The 27588-nt window shown below is 35.7% G+C and overlaps 3 protein-coding genes across 8 annotated transcripts in view; 2 read left to right on the top strand and 1 right to left on the bottom strand.

The window, feature by feature from the left end:
* LOC142338053 (zinc metalloproteinase-disintegrin-like ecarin) overlaps positions 1-13744 on the top strand; it is a 31730-nt gene extending 17986 nt beyond the window's left edge. Inside the window, exons 5-11 of the mRNA XM_075387685.1 lie at positions 135-296; positions 1540-1777; positions 2556-2690; positions 9737-9988; positions 10299-10616; positions 12655-12906; positions 13219-13744. Coding sequence (XP_075243800.1) covers positions 135-296; positions 1540-1777; positions 2556-2690; positions 9737-9988; positions 10299-10616; positions 12655-12906; positions 13219-13741 — 1880 coding nt within the window. The 3' untranslated portion in view covers positions 13742-13744. The remainder of the gene's footprint in view (positions 1-134; positions 297-1539; positions 1778-2555; positions 2691-9736; positions 9989-10298; positions 10617-12654; positions 12907-13218) is intronic.
* LOC142337623 (ubiquitin-conjugating enzyme E2-17 kDa-like) overlaps positions 1-27588 on the top strand; it is a 461614-nt gene that overhangs the window by 28535 nt on the left and 405491 nt on the right. The gene's annotated exons all lie outside the window — the stretch shown is intronic.
* The window catches only part of LOC142337620 (glutamate receptor 1-like), an 82011-nt gene continuing 78801 nt past the window's right edge, over positions 24379-27588 (bottom strand). For 5 of the 6 annotated variants that reach the window (XM_075386981.1, XM_075386986.1, XM_075386982.1 and 2 more), the window contains exon 23: positions 24379-24669. In XM_075386981.1, coding sequence (XP_075243096.1) covers positions 24625-24669 — 45 coding nt within the window. In that variant the 3' untranslated portion in view covers positions 24379-24624. The remainder of the gene's footprint in view (positions 24670-27588) is intronic. The other variant, XM_075386987.1, reaches the window with a different exon arrangement.

The following is a 27588-nucleotide window of genomic DNA, read 5'->3' as shown; positions in this document are numbered from 1 at the left end:
TTGAAACAGTCGTTTTGCCTTGTGTAGTTTTGCCCTATTTTTCCTGTTCGCAAATTTGAAAATTGTTGTTAATCTGAGCAGTTTTCCTTACAACAAACAAAATCACGGCGTCAGCACAGTTTTGGTGGCTTTAGGCGCTACATTTTGCCTGCATGATGCTCCGCACCAGAGACAAGTAGACAGACCTTATTGTGGTGATTCTGTTCTAAATCACGACTCGGAAGAGTGTGACTGTGGTCCCGTGGACAACTGCACAGACCCTTGTTGCAATGCCACATTTTGTACTCTTGTTAATGGTCAGTGCATCTCGTTTCCATTTTATTTTACCCCGTGATCAGTAATTCTGCTTTCATTAGCAGCAAAGAACACACTGTTGCGCGATAGAGAATGTAGCCTTATAGGAGGTATGACTAAACTCCAGGTCAGTTACAAGTAGAATCTTTGACAATATAAAAATGTCACAATAAACCACGATCTCCATCAATGATATGCGACAGCATTGGCTAATTATAGATATTAAGTGTAGCTAAATCCAGAACCTCCATCTTTTCTGAGTTCAAAAAACTTTCCAAATACTCATTTTTTGCGCTATTTCTTACGACATGTGTGTCCATATTGTCGGCATTATACTTAGGGTGTTTTTGGTTTCTTGAAAAAAAAACTGGTCAAATTGAAAAAAAACTGAAGTTGTAGCTATAAATTTATTATTTTTAGAATTCTTATCTGGCTTTCAACATTTTTTCTCAAGGCTTTGTCTTTGTCACATCATAAAGATGTCATGTTTTTCACATCATTTCGGGTTTTTTGGTTATCCAACACTAATAACCGTTTGTTGGTACTTGTAATTCAGTCAACTGTAGAGTTCCACAAAATTAAGTACTGTGAGTTGACGGACAGTTGTTACTTTGATTTCAATGGCAATTGTTTTTCGGGTTCATAAATTGAATCTGTTTTCTTTGATTTTTCGTTATAACATTTTTCTAGTAATAGGTTTTATTCAGTTTATCAGACGCAATTCTATCCAGATTTTCATTCTTTGATAACTGTTCTTCGACCTTTGGAATTTTGTTTGTTTGCAGATTGGTTAAATTTTAAGAACTCAATGAGTTCTTTCTTTGTGATTGTTATCAAACTACAAAAAATACCAAAAACCGATACAGTTGGGTCAGTCTGATGACTCCTTTCCTCATTTATCTGTTTGAAAATAGTATTTGGGGTTTTCACACATCAACTGTGCTGACACTGATTAAAAAATTGAGACAATTGGATCTTCTGAAATTGCATACCTTCCAAAAGTGTGATCTCCAATATTTGCTATTTGCAACGTACTCATGTCTAGGACAACCCATCAATGATTTCAAATGACGCGGGGGAAAATCGGGTGTCTTATTGTTATTCTGCATCGTGTGCTGCCTTTTGCATTCGTCAGAATATAGGAACAGCAAATAATTCCAGAAAAAAAACATAATGAAGGAATCTTTAGATAAAATACTAAACTTTTGTTTGCTTATTAGTTATAGAAACTGAAACGATTTATAGGCGCCAGCTGCTCTGCGAATGAGCTCTGTTGTGACTCAGACAGTTGTACAATTAGAAGCAAGGGATCAATTTGTCGAGAAGCATCCAATGACTGCGATGTAGCCGAACAATGCAATGGTCTCACGCCGAAATGTCCCGCTGACTTCTACAAAATTTCAGGCGTTGAATGCACTGCTGATGGTGGTGAAGGTCACTGCTACTTTGGAATTTGCAAAGCAGTTCATTCACAATGTCTTCAGTAAGAAGCAGCCTCTCCTTCTCCCCCTCCAACCTCCCCCTTAGTTCAGCTTTACAAAATAGACCGGTTGCCTCAAAAATCATTCGGTGTTTTCTCCCACCGCCGATAGCCCCCGGAACTATCAGATCACGTAATAATTCTGATTACGTAATAAAATCACCATTCAGGTGAATGATCTGGCATATTTATAAAAAATTATCATCTAATCTTAGAGCAAAAATTACGAAAATGCAGGTTACATTTCGTCTTCAAAAAGATAAATTAAAATAGCGAAGCTTACAGTCCTCTAAACTTCTAGTTTAAAATAATGGCTATCAGGACAAAATTTTCTTACGCGCTTTTAGGGAAATAAAACCACCTTAGCTGTCTGCCGGAAACAAAATGATGGTATTCCGCTGTATTTTAAATTGGACTGAAATTTAGGCGGGTGGGATTTATTCCAAAACAGTGATCAGAGAGCTATTGCCATATATCAAAAAACTCACCGCAGAAAAATCAGTCAGCTGAAACTACTCTGCTCCGGGTTCGGCTTTGAGACTCTCTATCTAAGCCCATAAAGTGTTCCGTCCACTAAAGCCAATGTTTTTGTATACTTCGGCTGTGGCTCATAAGACGTGAGAAAAATTATAGATATGATCTGGCATTTCGATCAAAGAAAAAAACGGATTTATGACTTGACAACCCAATCAGCATGGGAACAGCTATGCTATGCGCAGCCTAGTAATATCCGTACAACCACAGCGTCACCTCGGCCAGTAATTGCGCTATGTTTTCACAGGGTATACGAACCACTGGAGCTGCTGCCAACAGAAGTGGATGCTTGTTGGGATCTGAATATGAGAGGAGATGAATATGGCAACTGTGGTTCTATGCACCAGAGGAACCACACCCCTTGCAGTCAAGCTCACAAACGGTGAACGGGTGCTATCAATAATTTTGCACTATCCGATTCCCATAGTAGAGCTCCGACAGTTTTTTTTCCAGATCTTGCCAAAAGATTCTTGCAAATAACGTCATTCTTGTAAGAATTTGCATGTAAAGCTAGAGTTGTAAGAACGTTGCAAGCGTAATACAAAAAACCTCTAGTAGCAAGATTCTTGTAAGATAATAAATGTCAACAGTCGCCGGTCGACAAGATCCCCACAGAACTGAATCTTGATATAATAGTTTTTAGATCATTATATTGAAAACATGCCAAATCAGAGATCGCGGAAGTAAAGCTGATTTCATATTCCCTTTTCACAATCAAAGAGTCTCATTCATAGTTCATTTCAATCGTTTTTTACTCATTTAATTCAATAAGTGTACGCCTAGGAAAAATTAAGAACATTATAAGCATTTATCAGATATTCGATTTATTTCTTTTGCCGCTTTTTCTGTTTTATACAAACAAGGAGGTTAGGTAATGTGCGTTCGCACATAATGTTCCGAGCCCGCTCAAATACATTTTTGACTTAGTTGTCTACCAAAAGAGGAGGAGAAAGGAATCAATCAAATATTCACATATTGTTCAAAAATAATCGGACTATCCATTTATAAAAATGTTTTAAACTCAAACCACTATCCAAACTAAATAAAAACTGATTAGAGGGCCCATGATAACTGCAAATAAGGACAGTAAAAGAGAAGACAAACAACAAAATTGAATAAAAACAACAAGCATTTCCTACAACAAAAACTCAATGTCTGAGATTTAAAATCAAACATGAGATTTTAACTAAATTAAACCTATTAACTTGCATTTGAGCAGAAGTTTTATGGGACCTAACTCGAGAGTGATAGCAAAGTAGAGAAAAAAAAATAAAAACTGCGAAGTTAAAACATACATTTATACTTTCTGAAAACAATTAGACTCAAAGATTCAAAAATCATTAGCTATCGTTCAATAACTTCATTTTCAGTTTAAAGCGAGGGCTTTGAGATATGTCGCTAGCGAAAATGTTAAACAACAACAAACCAAAAACTGCAGGCCAAAATAAAAAATCAATTTTGTTTTAGGAGCACACCGTTTCGAAACCTATAAAATCAGATCTATGCACTAGAATATTATAAATATTCACTTGCGCCTACTCTCGATGCCATTAAGTCAATTTGCGACTTGCAATAAATGTTTTTTATTTTGATAATCCTACAAAACAGCAGAAAAAGAACCTCAAATTTTGAAGAAGCCTAAAAATTAAGAAAAAAACTATGAAAACTTGTTGTATCAAAGCCAAAGGCCATATAGTTAATTGATAACACAGGCCTGAAAAACTTGATTTTGATACACTTTAAAGAGAGTGCGACATATCTTTTTGTCAGGATTATGCTAAATTGTGGCCAAAATTCGATTAAGAGTTGTCAAATCGGAAATGGAACATTGAGCCATGACAACACTAATATTTCAACTAAGAATAGTAAAACGATTAGCTTGTTACTGCATAGAAAACCAATGGAAATTTCATTGGTAATAGTAATCCAAAACACCACAAATTAACAAACCAATTGCTATTTATGTTCAACAATTGACGAACAGGTTCACGCGCACAGATTCGTGCGCACAGATTTGGTTTTAACATTTGAACTCAGATTCAAAGTCGTTCTGGCCTGTAATTTTAAAAAAAAAGCAAAATGGACAAATTTTTTGTCGACGAAAATTACAAGAGTCCACTAAAATCTGAATAACTATTACACCATGAAATTCCACAGAAAAACCAAATTTGATTTGTCTATTGCTGGCTGTCCATTCAATTCAAAAAAGTTGAAAATGCTACCAAAATACCAAACTTTACCAAAACAAATAAAATATCAGAAACATATGATTACTTTTGAATACTCATCGAGTTATCTGGCGAAATTTCTGAAGGCCTTTGAATTATTCCTTAGTAAAACTTTAGATAAAAGGAGAAACATTTTATTAATGAGGTTCAGTTATAAAACTACCGAAACCACATCAAATGCGGGCCAAAATTTAAAGAAAATCAATAAAAATTCTTGAAAACAATTTGTCTGAGCAATAAAAACCATGAACCATACTCAGAAATTAGAATCTGTTTTAATTGGACTAAAATGGGACATCTTCTTAATTGAACTATTAAATGATAACCATTGAGATGTTTCTGAGATGTAAATCCATGCAACAAATTGACGAGGTACAGACAGGAAGTACAGTCCGAACGCTCTTTCCTTGCAAAAACCAACGATGAAACTAAAACCAACCGTGCAACCAAAAATCAGCAGTCAAAAATCACCGCTCGTCCAAATAACTGATTATTGTTCTGTTTTGCAAACAAAAATTTTAATATGTCGAAAATTTTTTTTATGAATATCAATGTAAGTTAGCAAAATTCTCAATTCCTGAACACATTCTTAATAACCAGAGGTAAAAAGTAGCCCAAATCTGAGTAAACTAAGACTGTTTGAGCTGTTTTTATCTCTGCACTACCCGTCAAAACTGAACAAGGTCATAAAAAACGTATTCGAGGCCATTTTGTATTATAAGAAAGCTAAGTTTTCAATATTCAGCCAAACTTACAACGGAAACATTTGCTTCAAACATTTTAGCAACTGTTTTGTATTATCAAACGTAAAACTAATGTGACTATTGTTCTCAATTTTATTGTACTTTTGGTAATTATTGAACAAATTTTAAGCAAAAAGTACGAAACTTTAAACACCTGTAGCTCCCTGGAAAATGAAATTCAAAGAAAAACCTACGAAGAATATATCGATCGGCAAAAATTGACTGACCAAAAAAACGCAAATGAACATATAATTCATAACCCACTATAGTGGATCGGAACAATTATTGAGTTTATTTTACTTTTTGCTCATAGGTTTTTGCTGACTACGGAGCAGTTATAGGATTGCGACCAATATTTCTTGTGCAAATTTGAAATTGATTATGAAAAATTTAATTTCGCATTGTTTTTTTTCTGGTTTCTGGTTCTCCTGCTTTTCTGTTTTTCGTGCTTGTGAGACAAAAAATTTAGGTTAAAATATATATATATATATATATATATATATATATATATATATATATATATATTGCGTTTTTTGCTCAGGACAGATATTTTAATTTATTTATGATAGGTTTGATTTTAATGAAATGGATGTACTTGTTGTGTAGGGAGTCACTTGCCTAAAAACTGGTACCTGAAACGTTTTTTTTGCTAACATTTGTTGGGAAATTCCAATCTGTGTTTCTTCCAAAATTTCTTTTCTGATTTTTCAGGTTAAACAAACATCTATTGTGTAAAGAAGAATCAAAGTTTTTTTACTATCGAACTCTTCAAAACTTTTCGTTTTCTTTCCGATACATTCGGTTGCATATTTTTCCACAAACATCGCCTTATGTTTGCTCATTTCCCCTTCTGGTATACATTTGACAACACAGGGCAGCTTACTGCCTGCTACCTTTGTTTATTTGTTTTCATCTATCTGTCAAGTAATTTTCCTTTCTTGTAGTGAACTATATTTATTTTGCAAAGCTGTTATTCTATTTCTTGACGTTTATTAAAAACCATTGTCAATATTGTCTATCATATTGTCAATAGGCTATTTCGCGCACTTCTGTTTTTGTTTTAGAATCTTGCATTGCCTGCTCATCCTCTCTCAAGTAGAAATTACTTCTCATCGTTAAGAGCAGCACTCTCATTTTCACCTTAAATTAAATAAGATCTGCTATCAGTTTTATAGCCTACAAAACATCAGTCAAAAAACTTTTTGAAGTGTTTCCAGTAAATCGGTACATATCAAAAGAGATTGGATTTCTTACCTTATTTGATTTTAAATTGTTTTAACTTCTTTGAAAAATTCGAGTCTCCATACTTTTGTGTAGCCAATTTCATTGCTTTTTTCTGTTGTGGGGTATAGGGCGCCGCATTCGTAAATCTTATTCCTTTTCTCTAGCAATTTTTGGCTACTTGCAGTGTTATTCTCTACAAATTGTTTCAATCCATCTGTCCTCCGACTTTGATGTTAGCTACACCTCTTTAAAAAGTATTTTTGATTTTTGTACAACTTCATCCCTCAAGTACACCTATTTAAAAAGTATTTTTGATTTTATACAACTTCATCCCTCAGGTTCTTAAAGTGAGCGTCACAAAATCCAAGGAAATTAACTACAAAGCCAATTGCGTTTTTCCAAATGTTTAGTTCTATTGGAGTTACTAGTCCGAAAGTAGTCGCATGTACAAAACACAATACTGCTTTTGCTCTGGTTGGACCAATAGCAATTTTTTACCTCTTTCTCTCCACTGACTAGTTCGTACATTTAAGTAGGTCCGTGGAGTTCTTGTGATACATTTTTTATGTACCACTTAAAAGCTAATGAAACGCCCACAGCCTAACTCCAGAGCTCTTTCTGATTCAAAATTGTCCCAAGTGAAGAAATTGCTTTTTTGATTGAGATGAAGAGTTTTTTCAATTGTCAATTATCGTCAAATTAGAGTCATCAAAATTTTTCTCTTTTTTTCGACACCAATTGTGGAGAGTTTCTGGGTCTAACAAGACGTTCTTAATTAAATTCTTCGTTTAAAGTTGTTAATGTTCTGCACAACAAACGAAACTGTGAAAGTTTTGCGTGATTTCAGCCTTCGACATTCTGCTTGAAAAACTGTATTGCAGGTTTCAAAGCTTGAGCCGTTCCTTTGTTTAAGTCCTGTTTTTCAATATTACAAAAAAGCACCTTGTTTAAAACCCTACTCATTCTTTAAATGCTATATGTCTATGCTATTGCACCATTAAATTCTTTTGCTAGTACTTTGTTGCTAGTTGTTTTCTCTAGCTGGTGATTTAAATACGAAAAAAAAACTTGATGAGAAATTAGTTTCTTTTTCAGGCAGTTCCTAATATTTGAGATTCTTTGTTCATGCTCAAAAATTTAAAAAGCCCCGTTTCAAATCATCAAAATATTTAATCCTCAACGCTATATTTAACATGAGTAGCAAAATTAGCAAAGTCTTTGGGCAGGCGTTTCAGTCAAACTATTTTATTCAATTTTCCACTAACACCTTCCTTGAATTGAAAAAGTCATCTTGTAGCTCCTCGGTCCTATTTTTGTATTCTATCACGCTCTCATCCCCCCACCTCCTCGTCATTTCCCTCACAAATGTTTCGTTCAAAACCCTCCCCTCTGTTGCGCCCTTTTCTTTTTAGGGCCTTAGATGTATCACTGCCTGCTTTTGTAGCACTGAAAGCAACTCGTTTAATTTTCTTTTTTGTTTTTTTTTGGAGTTGCTGCTTTGTCCTTATCTTTCTCCTCTTGTGAGTCAAACGATAGGACTTGTTGTTGAGACAAAATCTTTAAATGTTTCTGTCATTAAGCTCTTTTCATAACTTTGGGCCAAAACCATTTTCCTGAGTCGCTAAGCAAAAAATCTCCCTTTTTCCACTTAAACGGACACCATTTGTCTTGAGAGTTATTGTAAAAGCAATGAATATATTTTTTTAAAATTTGTTTTTTCACGTTTTAAAAAGCATAGAGAGAAAAGGGTCTGTTTAAAGTATCCATTAAATTTCGAAAAAGATAACCAGGAGGACACGGAATGTAATATACATTCAAAATGCATCGCTTTTTGTGTCAATAATGGTGGCTGAGAAACAACCAAAGCTCCTCAATTGTTATCTGCATAAAAGATACTCCGAATTGCAACGCTGTTCCCATTAAAACCCAGATTGTATAACATCACCAACTGGAAACAAACATCTAGGTGTATTGCCCAACATTTGCAAATCTTTTTCTTGGAATATTTGATAGCCGCCGTATATATCCAACGGATATTATTCAGGCCCTTTCATTTTTTTAATTCGCTTGATTTTTGATCAAGGTTTTGTTTTACTTAAGTCATGACTTTCATGCTAGACTTCTCACTTACCTTAGTCATTGTTTCAACTGAATAGGTCTAAATTTTTTCACGCCTTCATTTACGCAATGTAGTTGAAACGGTCTGAGTCAAAAGAACAAAATCAACCGAAAAGGGATAACCCAATAAAGCATTGTCATTAAGTCTTAGTGCATTAGGTTATCAAAGTTCATTAGAGCAAGTGCTAGCTCACATTAGTATCAAATTTGATGGTTTTAAGTTTAAAAACTGAGTTAAGTATGGTTTTACAATCTAACTAAAACTGCGCACCAAGTTAGAACACTTTTTACAGTCAGAAATGTATTATGTCAATTTCTATCTCTTTTTGTTCTTTTTCTGTTTCAATCCTGATATGCATCAAGCGCGTCAACAGCAGATATTTTTCGACAATTTGCTGGCTATGTTTTGTTTTACTGCCAGCTTCACATTTTCTGTTGCAAATTCAGAGGAGTTTGGCGCAACTCCACGGGCTTGTGAAATTTAGCCTTTTAAAAATTAGAATCAATTAAGGTTTGCAATTTTTGCTTGGCACTTTACTTGCACACTGTCCCAATAGCAATCTCTTTTTCCTTTGTGGTTTTGCTTTGCGTCATTTCGAGTTTTGGGGCCTGCTGTCTTTGGTGTTTCTGTTTTTTTGGTTTGGTAATTTTTGGGTTCTGTGTCTACCTGCTTGGCTATCTTGTCTTTTTCGTTTGGACCATGTCTCGTGTCCCTTCTTGTTTCAACCTGTGTAGGTTGCACTTTTACGCAATTTTTGAGCGATTTTCGGGATTTTCTTGCAGCTGTGCACATCATTAGGCACAGTAAACGGACAAAGTTCCGATTAGCTTACAGAAGATGTATCAACCAACACTAAGTTGGCAGTAGGATTTGTTGTGAATGCATAGTTACATATATAGCAAAGTGATCCCACAATCATCGCCCAAAGGCTCTGTGACATCAAACTAGAAATTGGAAATAGGCATCGGAGATTATTCGGTTGTCACTAACTTCATTCAAAACCGATATGAATTATCCTAAAACCGGAACTTCCTTTATCATCGGACGAACATCAACCATCATTTTTGTTGGATGTCTAGTGTATCACTTCATAGAAACCCTACATAACTTTTAGATGCGGAAAATTACAGTGTCCGTCAAATTCAAACAACTCTGTCAAACGCAAACATGGAATCACAAATTATGTCCACAAACTTCAATCTGCCTCTGATATAACATGTAACTCCATAGACTGGTACTACCCAGCTATTGACACGGGGGATGATCTGGCATACGTGTTGGATGGCACTTGGTGTGACACGGATAGTTTCTGTCACAACAAACGGTGTCTCCATCTGAGCGAAATACCTGGACTAATTTGTCCATTGTTAGTAACGTAATGTAATGTTAAATGTAATGATCCAAGTGAGGATGTTCGTATGTGCTTGTATATACATAAAAATATAATTTAAGTGTATCATAAGTATAAGATGAAATGTAAAAAAACCATCCTACTAATCTTTTCAGCTGAATTTTTAAAGTATTTTATAAAAAAAAAACAAAAAACTGTAACGAGAAATACTGTTTTACTCGGAGAAATTTAAGAAAAGAGTTTTAAAATTTCAACAAAGAAAAGTAGCAAAAATTAAATTTAAACCAACAATTACAGAAAGCCGAACAGTTTTTTTGCGTTTTAGCAACTGTTACGGCCACGGAAAGTGTAATTTTACGTCCAGAAAGTGCGACTGTAACCCTGGATACCTTGAACCTAATTGTCTTTTCGAAGTACCCACCACGACAGTAGCAACTACTAGTACAACAAGTACAACAACAGAAATCACAACTTTCACGGCAGTTTCGCAAACCGATGCCTTAAAGTCTTCTACAGATTTTGTCACAACGTCAACCACAACTGCAGAAGATGAAGCACAATTTTTCATGCAACATCAGCCAATCAAAAACAATCATCTTATTTTTGAAAGCGATGCAGAAATACCAAAAAAGCCGATAGACTCGTCAGAGACATGTGAAAGTCTTTGGGCAGGCGTTTCAGTCAAACTATTTTATTCAATTTTCCACTAACACCTTCCTTGAATTGAAAAAGTCATCTTGTAGCTCCTCGGTCCTATTTTTGTATTCTATCACGCTCTCATCCCCCCACCTCCTCGTCATTTCCCTCATAAATGTTTCGTTCAAAACCCTCCCCTCTGTTGCGCCCTTTTCTTTTTAGGGCCTTAGATGTATCACTGCCTGCTTTTGTAGCACTGAAAGCAACTCGTTTAATTTTCTTTTTCGTTTTTTTTTTGGAGTTGCTGCTTTGTCCTTATCTTTCTCCTCTTTTGAGTCAAACGATAGGACTTGTTGTTGAGACAAAATCATTAAATGTTTCTGTCATTAAGCTCTTTTCATAACTTTGGGCCAAAACCGTTTTCCTGAGTCGCTAAGCAAAAAATTTCCCTTTTTCCACTTAAACGGACACCATTGGTCTTGAGAGTTATTGTAAAAGCTCTGAATATATTTTTTTGAAATTTGTTTTTTCACGTTTTAAAAAGCATAGAGAGAAAAGGGTCTGTTTAAAGTATTCATTAAATTTCGAAAAATATAACCAGGAGGACACGGAATTTAATATACATTCAAAATGCATCGCATTTTGTGTCAGTAATGGTGGCTGAGAAACAACCAAAGCTCCTCAATTGTTATCTGCATAAAAGATACTCCGAATTGCAACGCTGTTCCCATTAAAATCCAGATTGTATAACATCACTAACTGGAAACAAACATCTAGGTGTATTGCCCAACATTGACAAATCTTTTTCTTGGAATATTTGATAGCCGCCGTATATATCCAACGGATATTATTCAGGCCCTTTCATTTTTTTTAATTCGCTTGATTTTTGATCAAGGTTTTGTTTTACTTAAGTCATGACTTTCATGCTAGACTTCTCACTTACCTCAGTCATTGTTTCAACTGAATAGGTCTAAATTTTTTCACGCCTTCATTTACGCAATGTAGTTGAAACGGTCTGAGTCAAAAGAACAAAATCAACCGAAAAGGGATAACCCAATAAAGCATTGTCATTAAGTCTTAGTGCATTAGGTTATCAAAGTTCATTAGAGCAAGTGCTAGCTCACATTAGTATCAAATTTGATGGTTTTAAGTTTAAAAACTGAGTTAAGTATGGTTTTACAATCTAACTAAAACTGCGCACCAAGTTAGAACACTTTTTACAGTCAGAAATGTATTATGTCAATTTCTATCTCTTTTTGTTCTTTTTCTGTTTCAATCCTGATATGCATCAAGCGCGTCAACAGCAGATATTTTTCGACAATTTGCTGGCTATGTTTTGTTTTACTGCCAGCTTCACATTTTCTGTTGCAAATTCAGAGGAGTTTGGCGCAACTCCACGGGCTTGTGAAATTTAGCCTTTTAAAAATTAGAATCAATTAAGGTTTGCAATTTTTGCTTGGCACTTTACTTGCACACTGTCCCAATAGCAATCTCTTTTTCCTTTGTGGTTTTGCTTTGCGTCATTTCGAGTTTTGGGGCCTGCTGTCTTTGGTGTTTCTGTTTTTTTGGTTTGGTAATTTTTGGGTTCTGTGTCTACCTGCTTGGCTATCTTGTCTTTTTCATTTGGACCATGTCTCGTGTCCCTTCTTGTTTCAACCTGTGTAGGTTGCACTTTTACGCAATTTTTGAGCGATTTTCGGGATTTTCTTGCAGCTGTGCACATCATTAGGCACAGTAAACGGACAAAGTTCCGATTAGCTTACAGAAGATGTATCAACCAACACTAAGTTGGCAGTAGGATTTGTTGTGAATGCATAGTTACATATATAGCAAAGTGATCCCACAATCATCGCCCAAAGGCTCTGTGACATCAAACTAGAAATTGGAAATAGGCATCGGAGATTATTCGGTTGTCACTAACTTCATTCAAAACCGATATGAATTATCCTAAAACCGGAACTTCCTTTATCATCGGACGAACATCAACCATCATTTTTGTTGGATGTCTAGTGTATCACTTCATAGAAACCCTACATAACTTTTAGATGCGGAAAATTACAGTGTCCGTCAAATTCAAACAACTCTGTCAAACGCAAACATGGAATCACAAATTATGTCCACAAACTTCAATCTGCCTCTGATATAACATGTAACTCCATAGACTGGTACTACCCAGCTATTGACACGGGGGATGATCTGGCATACGTGTTGGATGGCACTTGGTGTGACACGGATAGTTTCTGTCACAACAAACGGTGTCTCCATCTGAGCGAAATACCTGGACTAATTTGTCCATTGTTAGTAACGTAATGTAATGTTAAATGTAATGATCCAAGTGAGGATGTTCGTATGTGCTTGTATATACATAAAAATATAATTTAAGTGTATCATAAGTATAAGATGAAATGTAAAAAAACCATCCTACTAATCTTTTCAGCTGAATTTTTAAAGTATTTTATAAAAAGAAAAAACAAAAAACTGTAACGAGAAATACTGTTTTACTCGGAGAAATTTAAGAAAAGAGTTTTAAAATTTCAACAAAGAAAAGTAGCAAAAATTAAATTTAAACCAACAATTACAGAAAGCCGAACAGTTTTTTTGCGTTTTAGCAACTGTTACGGCCACGGAAAGTGTAATTTTACGTCCAGAAAGTGCGACTGTAACCCTGGATACCTTGAACCTAATTGTCGTTTCGAAGTACCCACCACGACAGTAGCAACTACTAGTACAACAAGTACAACAACAGAAACCACAACTTTCACGGCAGTTTCGCAAACCGATGCCTTAAAGTCTTCTACAGATTTTGTCACAACGTCAACCACAACTGCAGAAGATGAAGCACAATTTTTCATGCAACATCAGCCAATCAAAAACAATCATCTTATTTTTGAAAGCGATGCAGAGATAACAAAAAAGCCGATAGACTCGTCAGAGACATGTGAAAGTTGTGCTAGAAATATTTACAATAACTTTAATGATAACGAAAACGGTGTTGAAAATGAATTTACCAACGTAGCTGTAATTTTGATTGTTGTACTTCTAGTAATGATTGCAATGATGCTTACGGTTGTTATATCTCTATTGGCAAAAGGTGCGGTTAATGTTCACATAAGGAAAACGGCAGATAAATAATTTTCGGTGAATTGGTTTTAAATAAATGGCATGGAGATCTAGTAGTTGATATTGAAATCTTTTTTGATTTCAAAATCTTTTGGTTGATTTCAAAATCTTTTTTGATTTCAAAATCTTTTTTTGTTTTCATAATCTTTCATCAATTTTAGTTTTAATACAAACCTCACAGAGAAGCGCAAACTCAACTCAGCTGATAAATTAAGCACAAGTTCTATATTTAAAAAAACACACACTTTCATTCATTCATGTGTGTAGCCACTGAAATTTCAATAAAACAATGTTGCATAATACAAATTCAAATTTGTCACAAAAAGAACATAATCTGGCGATCAATTGAAGAAGCATGGATGAAGAGCCAATTATCAAAAAGATAATATCAAATGCATAGATTGTAGCAGACACAAAAGCAAGAATATATAAAAAAAACACACAATTATTGAACTCATGCCAATATAAGAGATCAAACATACATTTCTTACCCCAAAAAAACACGCCTCTGGTTGATGGCTTAATTCACTGCCTCGATCGTTGAAGCTGGCTGTCTATGTGAGGATGAACTCTCGCTTAACCATAGCACAAGGTTGACTAGCCTGGTCAATATTAGCTGCAACGTTACCACGTGAAAACATGTAAGACGCAAAACGCCTCTGTATTAAAAACGCTAAAAAATTCAGTTCGAGCTAAAATTAATGTTGCCTACGGGGCATGAATGACTATATGGTGTAAAATCAAGCCAAATTGTGAACAAAGGAAAAATCTTGAATGAAATTTTTTTAACGATTGCCTTTTTTTGAGTTTTTCTTCTTTGTAGGGCCTATGATACGAGTTTTGCCAAACAACCAAACCAGTGGTAGTTTCTTCGGTTCTATGGACATCTTCCAAACAAAATCTTCAAAATTTAGGACAATGTTGCTTATAAATTTTGTTTGGGCCTATTTTAGGTTATTAGCTTATTTTAGTGAAAATGAAGGTTCTATCTCAAAGGGACGAAGTGCGGCTCCCTTATAAATTCTATAAGCAATCTTAATACATGGGGAAAATTTTCAAATGTAAATAGCTTTCACACTAATGATTCAAAATTGAGGAAACTTGGCAGTGTCTAGCAATCGTCTACGATATAGCATATGAAAAAAGAATGAACTAAATCGGACATGTAGTTTTTGAGATAATAAGATTTAAATGTCAGACCGCAACATAGCCCGCCCTATTTTGATTCTAGCAAAGTACTTTCAATTGCGGTCAATATCTAACAAAATAAGTTTAACTAATGGCCATAAATAAGTTCCTTTATCAGTTTTGATTGTTGCCATTCTAGCTATTTTATCGTCCCCTTCATGAAGCTTCTGAATTCTGGCTAAAGGAAAGTTGAAGTAGCTTTCCTTCTCATCAACCATCCCGACTAAGTCTCGCACTTTTATGTCCGCGCTTGAATCAGTTCTCCATTTTGCTCTGCGTTGGAGTGATGGTAGATACTCTCTCAATCACTGCTTCCAAAGGGCTTTCAATTGTTCGCTGATGTGTCGGAACATTTTTCGATATGAAGCATTGTTATCGCTAAATAGAGAAATGGGCCATGACACGTTTGCTCCCCCAACAAGGAAATGATTCGGGTTTATCTTATCCAAATCTTCAATATCGCTACTAACTACTGTTAGAGGTTGATTATTGAGTAGTTGTTCTGCTATACTGTTGAGAGGTTTTCTTCTTTCAAATATTCTTTGCCCAAAATATTGAAAATCGCTTTTTTGCTCGATTTCACTAATGACTCCCAAGCGCCACCGAAATGTGGAGCTGCAGGGGGATTGAAAGTCCATTCTATGCCGTTTTGTGCTAAATTAAGCTTTAAGCTGCATTTCGGAATGGTTCAGTTCTTTGAAGGCCGCTTTCAATTCGTTCGCTGCGCCTACAAAGTTAGTTCCGTTGTCAGAAATTACTGTTTTCGGTTTTCCTCTTCTCGCTATGAACCGATGAGCTGCGTCTAAGCAAGAGTGTGGGTCCATTGATTGAACAATCTCCATATGGACTGCTCTGACGCTGAGACACGTGAATAGACAAATCCATCTTTTCACTGTTCTTCGGAAGAGTTTAATTGAAAACGGTCCAAAGTAGTCTACTCCGGTGTTTGTAAACGGCGTTACATTATCTTCTATTCTGACTGGTAAGTCTGACATCATTGGCATTGATGTTTTGCTTCTCTTCAATTTACAGTGTAGACATTGGTGTTTAGCCGATCTCAGTGAGTTTTTTAGACCAGTTACCCAAAGCTTTCTTTGAATTTCAGCTCTAATATGTTCAACACCTTGGTGATGGTTGTGCTTATGCTGAAACTCAAGATATACTTTAACTGATTAATGAGAATGTGGTAAAATAGCAGGATGTTTTTCTCTGAAACTGATGTTTGCATGTCTAAGTCGACTTTTGGCTCTTATTAGATTTTTGCTCAGAAACGGATTCAGGGATTCAATTTTACTGTTGCTTTTGACAGAGTCTCCTTTTTTCAATGACGCTATTTCCTTTGTGTAACTTTTTCTCTGGACTAACTCCCATATTCGATTCTCATGATCAAGCAATTCAGAGGTTATTTCCTTGTTCCTATTTCTCAGATTCAATATTCTCGCAAATACATTTCTCAGTCTTCTGAGGTTACTGAATCGTTTCCACTCAATTGGACCTGAATTTTCGAACTACTGGTAAAAAATTCTTCTCGATCAGGAACTACTTCTTCTCGCTCCCAATTTTCTGTTTCGTTAATTTCGCTCTTTAATCAATCCGGTCCGTTTATCCAGTCACTTTGCATCAGTTCATTAATGGAGAGACCTCTCGTTCCCAGATCAGCTGGGTTGTCAGCTCCAACTATATGCCTCCACTGATCAACTGTTGAACTGTCTAGAATTTCTGCTACCCTGTTAGCAACAAAAGTAGGCTGTTTTTTGTGACTATTACGCAACCATTGTAAAACAGTAGTTGAATCGCTCCACAAATTGATTGACGCAAACGAAATTCTATGTTCTTTCAAAATTAGATCTTTAATTCTGTTTGCCGTAACTGCTGCCATCAAAGCTAATATTGGTATAGTATGGTGCTTCATTGGGGCAACCCTTGTTTTTCCAACAATTAACCTTATCAGTCTATCGCCGTCTGGTTTAGTGATTACAACGTAACTTACTGCACAAAAAGCATCTTCCGACGCGTCTCCAAAGACGTGTAGCTCAACTCTGTCACAAGATTCCTGTTTGTACCATCTTGGAACGGATAATTGTTCTGAGTTATTCCATTCTTGCACCCACTTGTTAAACTCCGTGTTTATGTCTTCTGCTATCGCCGAGTCCCACCTTTGACCTTGTGTCTGCCAGATTCGTTTCATTTACATCCTTCCTCGAATGACAAATGGTGCCATGACACCCATTGGATCAAACACATGCGACACCGTTGACAAAACTTGTCTTTGCGTCCAATTCCTTTTCTGCAGGTACTCTTGGTCCTTTTGAACAGTTAACAGATCATCGGCTGCTATCCATTCAAGTCCCAGGACCTTAGGGTTTTCTTCGCTTTCTATTGGTAATTTTTGGCTGTTTTCAAATATTTCTTTGAAATTAGAAAAACATTTTGTGAGGTTGAAGCCTCCTTTTGCTAACTCTGACTTCAGGTCATGGATTACTTCAGATGCTTGTTCAATGGCGTGAACCGAGAGAAGCATATCGTCCACATAAAAGTTTTCCATTACCACGTGCGATGCAACAGGATGTTCCAATCCAAACAGTTTTGCACACTGCTGCAGGGCATAATTTGCACATGTTGGAGACCATTTTGCTCCAAAAATGTGCCGGCTGTACTGGTACGGCATGAGTTTATCGTCTTCATCTGCCCACAGAAACCTGAGGTAGCGTCTTTGTTGTTCAGGCACTTGAATTTGCAAAAACAATTCTTCAATATCTGCGGTTAGTGCAACACAGTTTTCTTGAAATCTGAACAAGATTCCAATTAGATTTTTGCAAAAGGTCGGGACCTTTCCTCAAAACGTCGTTCAGGCAGTATCTTTGAAACCTTTTTGCAGCATTGCAAACTCTTCTTACTTTCTCTGGTTTTCTGGGATTTACCACTGGATGATGAGGCAGATGCCAATCATCCTGACGTTCAAGTTCTCCCTTTTCCAGCGAAGAGATATAGCCTTTTTCTAGATTTTTTTATTGAATCGACGTACTTCAATTCTAAAGACCCCTTTTTTGCTAATCTTCGTTCGAGCGAACGTAGTTGTCCGAGGGCTGGAGAAATATTACAATCTAGTTTTTGTTCTTTCCGGTAAAAAGCATTTGAACTTGGAAACGTTCTGGTAGCTTTAACATTGTCTTCTCTAGAATTTCAAGAGACTTTTTATCTTCAAGTGTTCCGCTGTTTACTTGAAATAGTGTACCGTAGGATTCGATTTCTCACCACTTTCTCACAATTTCTGTTAGCTCCTGATTTTCTTGGCTATCGCTGCTTAGGAAACTGCTCTCTGTCCTTTCGCTATTTGGCAGTGGACCACTTAGCGTCCAGCCTAATGGAACTTTTACTGCCCATGGAGAATTATTCCCACAATATTTGTACTCTAAGCGTCTTATTAGGGAGTAAGCATCTTGACCAAGAATCACTTTTACGTCTTTCAAGTCAATTTTCTTCAGTGCTATGCACAATAAATGAGCGTAACGTTTACTTAGCTCGGTTACATTGTAAACCGAGGTTCCAACTACAAGATCTTTATAACTACTGGCTATGATTTTTACCGTGTCGCTGATTTCATCGGCCAGCCCAATCTTGACCGGTACTTTCAAACAGTCGATTGAGTCCGTTTCATGGATCCCAGTCACTGACATCGACTTTTTTTTTTCCTTCAAGGCCTAGTGATTGTATCAATTCTTCTTCTATCTAAGTTTGAGAGGAGGCGCTGTCGCAAACAGCTTTAGTTTCGACAAAACTTCCGTCTTCAGCGTAGATGCGCAACGGTGCAACTTGGAGGAGACCTTTGACTGACCAAGCTGTCTCATTTGCTAGGTTGGTTTCGCTTGTTTGATCTGTTGACTGGATTAGCTCGTGTGTCATGCGATTGTGATTTCTTTCACAGCCGTCAATTCAGCATTGGAGCTTTGATTTGCAATCTCTGGCGCAATGCTTTCCCGTCAAGCAATTGAAACAGAGGTTAGCTTGTTTCACTGCCTCTGAACGCTCTGTGACAGTGAGTTTTTTTTTGAATTTATCACATTTCCAAAGTGGATGGTCTCCGTCATCGAGAGGGCATTTCTGAAATCTTATCTCTCTATCGTTAGTAAAAGTGGAGTTTTTTGGTTGATCTCTACCTGATCTAACGCTATTTTGCTTTCCTCTATAAGAACTCTCTGGAAACTGATTTGTTGCTGCAATTTTCAATCGTTCTTGCACTAAAGTTTCTTCTTGTAGCCATTCGTTCAACTCAATCAGATTTGGCAGCTTCGACCTATGCGACGCGGTTTCAATATGTGCAAACCATCTGCGTTTTATGTCTGCCGGTAGTTTATTAACTATAATGTCTAGATTACTTGATGAAAACAAACTGTTGCTGTAGTCGAATTGTTGCAGAACGTTTACAAAGTTTCCGACTGTGTCAACAAAAATAACAAAACTCGCACTATCGTATGGCCGTAATTGTGAATGATTCTCAATTTTAGTTAATTGCGATCCTATTATCAAGTGCGGCTGACCGAATTTGCGCTCAAGCGTTTTCCAAGCCGTGTTGTACATAACGCCCGAATAACCCATACCAGCCAGTGCTCTTTTTACCGGCCCAGTTAACAACGTTTTTAAATGTGTCATTTTTTCGTCGTCTGATATAGTACTACGATCGACTGTCGACAGAAACATGCCGCTCGCTTCTGGCCAATCAAGGGGTTCGCCATTATATTCTCTTAACTTAAGTATTGGTAACGTGCAATTAACTGAAGAACTTACTGGGTACATATCATACTGATTAAAGCCGTGTTCTGGACTTGATTGCGAAGTATCAGAAATCTGAAACTTACTATGATTCCCTTGGTTTGAGCTCGCCGTTCCCGGAAGGTGTCCGACTGGAGCACTGCAAAACACACCATCTCTCCGAGAGTTGCCTTGTGACATCCGTGACCCCAGCCAGCTGTAACTGTGTTTCCGCTGAGATGAGGCTGCAACATCGTTTGCATTTTGTTGATTGTCACCCTGTGCTTGAATAAGTTTTCTGTTATCGCCCAAATAGTCTTCATCGTGACTGCAGCTGATATTGCCCAAGAAATCTCCACTGTCTGGCTAAATTGGAATTTCCGGATTTTTAGTATGAAGTTCGTCTTCCTCGTCGGTGTTGATTTCGAGTTTCAACATTTCAAATGTCTTCTGCTCCACGAGTTGTCTCAATTGCTCGTCAGTCTCTCGTCTTTCCTGTTCAATTTTCAACTTTTGCATCTGATATTCAAGCCTCAGTTGCACTTGGCGTTTTCTTTCAGCTCGCGTTTCTTCCTTTTGTTTCAATTCTTCTTCCGCTGAAACATCGGGCAAAATTTCTTCCGATTTTGGCTGATCGGTTTGTGTCTCAGTTGCGCTTGCATTCTGAGGTGGCTCAATATTTTGTCCTGTTTCTTCCTCGGCCCCATTTACCGATGACACAAGTGAAGGTGTTGGTTCTCTGACAAAGCTCACTGACTTTGCGGTCTCCAACGACTTCTTCTTCTGGTCCCACAATGCCAGAAATTCTTTTCTTTTCAAAGACAAGTTTCTTTGTTTCTCTTGCAGATCTACTTTGTGCTTTGATGAGACCCGTGTGCTGTAAGGTCTCAACACTTCAACTATCTTCTCGTCGAGGGCAAGATATTTATCAAGATTGGTTTTGATGCTCGCTGCTCTACTTAGTTTAGAGCCAAATTGTCTTCTGATTTCTGCTCTTCTCATTTGAAGATCATTAAGGTTTTTCTGTATTCTTTCGCCAATTTGGTAATGATATTCCACATCTTCCACCGTTTTAAAATCAGTTGACTGATGAGATATACTACCACTGCGGGCCTCAGAGGGACTCTGTTGCTTTCTTCTGAACATTTTTGAGGTTGTCCGGGTCGGCGGAAAAAATGTTTGGGCCTATCTTAGGTTATCAATATAATGTTCAACTAAGTTTTAAGGCCGCCCTCTTCGCGTTCAAAATTTCTCTCTCAAAGTAGAAAGAATAGAAAGGACTGTATTATGAGACGGTTAATTTCTTGTCTAATTGTCCAATACAAGTTATAAAGGCATAAAATAAAAAGTTAAACAAAGCGTGCGTAATATTTAAGTAGAAATATGTTCACTAAATATCAATGAAAGCAAAACCAAATCATATTTATAAATGCTACATAAACTTCAGAGCTTTTATGGTAAGAATCAACAGAATCATCTTTTAAGTTAGCTGCATTTCCGTTTTCTCAATCAAATACAATTTTTCGTACAGGAAACATAAATACTTGAATAAATTTACTATTGGCAAATATACGAAGAAAGTGTACGTAAAATGACCAACTACGATTGAAACAGATCAAGTAGCACTATACTAGCTGAGATTTGAGTACACAATCAATAAACAAGTACAATTAAGGTAATATGAACTAAAGAACAGATTTTCACATTTTCAGCTATGTCCAAATTGGGGCTAAAATATACGGTTTTTTGACAATAACTCAAAAACTGAGAAAGCTAGCAACACTTAATTTTGTGAGTCGATAGACATTGGTAAGAGTCACATTGTGAGAGAAAATGAAGGTTCTATCTCAAAGGGACGAAGTGCGGCTCCCTTATAAATTCTATAAGCAATCTTAATATATGGGGAAAATTTTCAAATGTAAATAGCTCTCACAGTAATGATTCACAATTGAGGAAACTTGGCTGTGACTAGCACTAGTCTACGATATAGCATATGAAAAAAGAATGAATTAAATCGGACATGTAGTTTTTGAGATAATAAGACTTAAATGCCAGACCGCAACAAATTTTTTTTTACCTAATTATGAATTAACTGTAAAATTAATCAAGTCAAAGCTAACGTAAAAAATTAAAACAAATGTTCTAATGTCGTTGATCTACATTTCTAGCATTTCTATGGAAGACTATCATTCAAAGATATGAAGTCAATGATGGATTGTGAACGCAAAGGCGTCCAAAATTAATACAAGGAGAGTTTTAGTTTTGCAAGCAAAAGTATATATTTGTTAGAATTGAATGAAATTTAAGAAGAGGAGAAACAGTAGTAAATTGCTGCTGTATTTGATGCGCTTGAAACAAAAACTATGACCTTTTTTCTAATTAATTTTCATCAGAATTTCTCAGCAGATAGTAGTTAGTAGGTAAAATAATGAAAATTCTATTTGGGGTTTATGTAAAAAATGTATTTGCGGAGATAATCCGCGTTAGATATTGTTCTAACAAAAAAACACAATTCAAAGAATTCTCATTGACTAAACAAAAAAATTGACGCAGAATTGACTATAAACGGATTGGAAAAACCATTTAGCAAACAATCAGATCCAAAAAGCGAAAAAAAATAGCAAACCTCAGTTTCAAAACTCCGCATTGAAAAGAACACTGGCAAGAAAGCGACATTTTATTCAAACACCATTTCCTCACTTTAAAGCTAGAGCAAAAAAAATTCATGCCGCATAACCGCTCGCTCTTTAGCTCCAGTTCTTGTTTAGAAGTTGAGCTAAACTTCATTTTTGGAGCTAAAGTGTTTAGAAGTGGAGCTAAAGTGGAGCTAAACTTAATGTCATCACTTCGATTTGACTTTAAAAATAATGAAAATGTATGAATAGATCTTAAGAAAGGCAGCCTCCCAATACAATTCAAATTTTTTGAATTATAACAAGGAGCTGAACAGTTTGAAACATGGACAAAGGCAGACTTTGACGGTAAAATGGCAAGGAAGGGTTAGGTTGTGAGTTTAAAATTGAATAAATAATCTTCCAAAATTTCAACAAATTTTGGAAGATTAGGTGAAATAGTCAACAAATTCTTTCATTTTTTTAAAGTGTTTTAATGTGTCATCGGTTATGAGTAGGGGCCCCCTCCTTGATACCAGTTGTCAATTTTTTACGTGGCCTGGGATGTCATTAAACAATTAAAATCGACATGTTATGGGGTTATTCCGTCTTTCTTCCGACTACTATATTCAGTAGTCCCAACAGTTTGTTTCTTTTGATATGTGTTTTTCATCGAGAAGTTCTGAACGGCTGTCGTGATTTAAACACCAGTTTTAAACTGTCACAGAAATGAGACTGGGAAACCATTTACAATGGAGGAAAAACAAATTTTTCTGTAAACTTGGAGCTGATCTTCTGTAAACTTTTGCTGTAAACAGCCAGCAGTCGATTTTTCGTTCGCAGTAAAGTAAATGTTTGCAAAGTGACCTTTCGAATATTTTTTTGTTAATAATTCGCTTTGATGTTAGGGACAAACTATATTGACGGAGGAATAATTACGGAGTTGCTAACGTCCAAGATTGTCTGTGGTCGACTGGGCCCGCGTCCGAAGTTATTACTAAATTATGAAAAGACTTGAAAACAAATAAATTATAGTAATAAAAATTACTTTACTCCAATTCAGTACCGGTATTTGATGTATAGGAAAAGTACGGCAACAATAGATTAAAACAATCAAAATAATCATTGCTGTCAAGCATCTAACTGTGAGCACTCAAGAATTGATCTAAAATTACAAAGATGCCAATCATGTCACTGAATTTAGTATTCGATAAATCAGTTCCTTGAGTCAATCGAACCATCTTGCCCCTCCCCCTCCGGCCCATTTGGTGGAACAGTATTAGCATCTGCCCATATAACCTGGAATGCACTTTATTTGATGATTTACTCTAGTTTATTATGTCAAACTATTCAGGTCATAATAGTTTTCTTCTTGAGCAATATCTATCGTACAACGATCATATACGATTTACTGGTGATCAAACTTACATAAGTCGATTTGGACTGGTTTTCTTGAATGTTATGATAAATATCATTCTCTTAATTAAAGTTCAAAAGACATCATATATGATTGTTGTAATCTCTTCCCGAATGCTGTGTGAATACTGTGACAACAAAAACATCTGCTTAGTTTGTTCATACTGGCTCATTACATCAGATGCGTTTTCACGGGGTCTAAGAAGAAACGTTTCCGAAACCGTTTGGAGAGTGTGAACAAATCTATTTTGACAAAATTGGACATGATTGACCAGTTTAAAACATACAAATCAAAACGAATGTTTTGAATATTAAGAGCTAAGACGAAATGATCACGCTTTGTTGTGCACTTCATGACAGCACAGCGCCAATAGTTATAAGTTACAGAAAGGGTTTAAATTGTTGAAGATACTTTCTATTATCAATTATTCTATAAAAAGAAAGCATCAGGCTCCAGCGGCGATTAAATCATATTAATTTTTGCCGACTTTTAAAATTCAGAGTGACGTTCCAAACCGGAAAAGCTTCCATTTGTTGATAAACTTCCTGACTTCTATTACCTACTCTACAATACAAAAAAAAGATATCCCAAGACGGGGTTGCGACCCAAAAACAGGTATGGACAGGACCGGGGAGCTAAAACAGAGAGTACCTTGGTTCGTGCACTGATATAAAAAAAACTAGGATCGGGCACCATATCTTCTGACATATTATTTATACTATTGGCGGTGTGATGTGTAGTGGTGGTTTGCATAGTATATCTACTCATTTGTTCACATAGTTTAATTATGGCATAGTAAGAGGGTATCCTAATGGTAGATGGACACATGGAATTGTTAGGAAGAAGAGAGTGATGTGGGAAGAGACGATCAGGCAGATGAGCCGAGGGATGGATGTTCTGTCTCGTTGCAGAAGTAAAACGAGAACACGTCACACATTCGTGTGTACTCGGCTAGACGTTGGTGGTTGGAACTCCTGAAACAATTCATCATAGTAAAAATAGCGCGTGTCAAAGTTTAACCCAGAAGACCGTTACGATAGAAATACCAATTAATGTTCCAACACTTCTCTAGAAATGGCGCAATAGTTATGCGAGACTTGTTTTCCATACCAAATCGGCCCAGATCATATTTTATACGCATCCTAGAAGATTAAAAGTAGTGCAATATGAAACACAATTTGAATATCAAATATTCTTTTGAAACGACTTTTCGTATTATCAAAATTTTCTTTCTGATACCGATGACGCTGCCTCGGGAAGGGCTGGTACTAATAAAAAGTATTTAATTAACACTGAGAAAGTTTTATTATTTTAAAAACCTATTTCTATGCAAAAAAATCCGAAAGTAAAATGAGCTTAAACAAAAAATGAAAATAATGGTTAAAATAAAAGTTTTGATAAAAAGTGTGCAGATTTTATTGTGTTGTTTTCTTTTTTTTCTTAGATATATTTGCAGACAGAGAAATAAAAGCAGAAAAACAAAAATTTTGCAGAACAAAAGTTAGAATAAGAGAGCAAATTTGTTTTCGTTATATTACGAAAACAGGAAAAGTGTCATTTTTGTTACTGTCTGCATTCCAAAATTCTCTGAATCTCATTTTCTGAATGATTTCGAACCACTTGCTATATGATTGCGTTCAATTTTCCTCTTGACACGTTGCTTTGCATTTAGGTTTATTTTCAAACTCTTCGAAATACATGAAAAAAACTTATGCTTTCCAAGTGCTTCAACTCTTTTTCTCAATCTTCAAGAAATTGTTGTGCAGTTTTTAGGAAGTTTTAAGTCTTTTGATTGAGCAATTGCTGTTCAGTAATTCACTCAAACCATTTGCAAAGATAAAAGAAAGCAAACATCAAACTTCACAGACTTTACAGGATTCAACAAAAAAAAACAGCTTTGTTCATCTTTTGTTGTATTATTTGTACAAAAATAAAGAAATTACCATTTTATTATTTTTTGTTGTGGTCCAATAAACAGTTGTTAAGTCTGAATGAATTAACGCTTTTAAAACAAGTATAAATTTTATTTTAAAATGAGGAAAACTATCTCATTGCCCCGTTTTTGAAACAGTTTTTTTACTGTGGGCATCTGCATTGATGCAAACTTGAAGTTTTATTTTGATTTTGAAAGAAGAAAACTTTTGTTATAGAGACGATTGCTCGCAAATACAATTTTGCAAGCAAATACAATTTTGCTTGCAAATACAATTTTTAGTATCAAATTATAAAATTCTGTTTGAAAATTACTCTGTTCGAAAATCAATGCAAAACAATTTTGGAAAATTTTATTGAACGTTTCCTTCTTTGACTAATTGGTAGGACGATTTTATAACGAAATAATATTGCGCCCTGCTTTGATCCATAGAGCGATAGCAATATCACAGTTACGTAATCGTTGTGAATCATGCAATTACCACTCGCTTAATAATTGTCTTGTTCGTGTTGCTAACAAAGATTCAAATTCAAAATGAACATGAAAAAGGTTTTCTGTGAAGCTGTAGAGGAAGGAGGTTTTTATTTGGAGCTTTTTCGTTGAAATAAAAGAAACAAGAATAGTAAAGAACAAAAAAATTGAACACTAATTGCGAAAGCCGATGCAATAAAGATTTTTAAAAACTTTGAAAAAGAACACACCCATCTGTTTTTCGTTAACACAAAGACAATGCTGAAAACTGAATTAAGAACAAGAAGGAAAATTGAAGTTAACAATCATCAGAAAAATTCTTTTATACACACAAACACATTTATCAATATTGACTGATGATAACCAATCAATGCAGGCTCTTCCAAAAAGTTTTGAGGAAGTTTACTTTATAGTTAAATGAGAGAAAAATTCAGTAGATAATTTTTTCATTGGCTAAAGACCATGGTGTAGGTATTCTTGTTAACTAGTCGACAGCCCTCTTTGCAGGTTGGCAAAGTACATCAACTACCTAAATGCAAAATAGGATTCAGATTACAGCAAAAAAAGTTTTTGAACCCAAAATTTGCACGCTTTTTTATAAAACGACTGGATTGCTACAGATATGGCGCTCAATAAATTGTGGAACAAACAACATCTGAACATAAAAAACGATTATCTACCATAAAATTTTAATTTTTAAAGAGGGCAATTCTTGTGGGTTTTCAGCTCATTGATTAATTTTCAAGAAAATATGCAGAAACAATTCTACCAAAAAAATAACTGCTGAGAAAATTGGAAATTTCAGCAAACGAACAGACCAAAAATCTCAATCGAACTGAACTCTGATAATCTTATTGAATTCTGGCTTTATATATGCCAAATTTGTTGAAGAGCTAAAAAAGGCATTTAGGTTAAAGCTTTCTTTGCCTTCCTGTAAAAGTTAATGTTACCTGAAATTGTTTAGTTATCGGCCTCCATACGTTCTATTGAAAAATCAAGCTTGCTTGACATATCTCCGCAGTTCCGGTTTTGTTACATTAAAAACATTATCTGAATCACTACGAACAATATTTTGTTTCGATGCTTGCTATGCTGCAATTGCAATTTTTTCTTATATATTGAATTAATTTAATAAAGCGGTTTGAAAATTGCTTAATTTTATCGCAAAAAAGACAGTTTTTGAGTAGTTTCCTTGGATAAGCGTTTAATGGAAACTGAGCGCAGTAAAACCAGTTGTGCTTACAGAACAGAAATTTATGAAATGTTGCCTGACAATTAGTTTACAATCGCATGAATTAATTGAAAAATTCGGTGATTTGTTTTTAAAATCACTTAAACCAATAGTTTTGGCTTTAAAAGAATTAGTTTCTAAGGATGTTTCTCAAACTCACTTTAAAAACCAATGCGAAAATTTTACACAGAAGGGTTTGGCGCCAAAATATTGTTTCAAATAAATAGTTATACCTTAGTAACATCACGGTGACAAACA

The sequence above is a fragment of the Convolutriloba macropyga genome, chromosome 4 (assembly GCF_964194025.1).
Source record: "Convolutriloba macropyga chromosome 4, txConMacr16.3, whole genome shotgun sequence".
In the NCBI taxonomy this organism is placed as follows: Eukaryota; Metazoa; Xenacoelomorpha; order Acoela; family Convolutidae; genus Convolutriloba; species Convolutriloba macropyga.
Note: the sequence above shows the minus strand (reverse complement) of the source record. Positions and strands in the feature narration are given on the sequence as shown.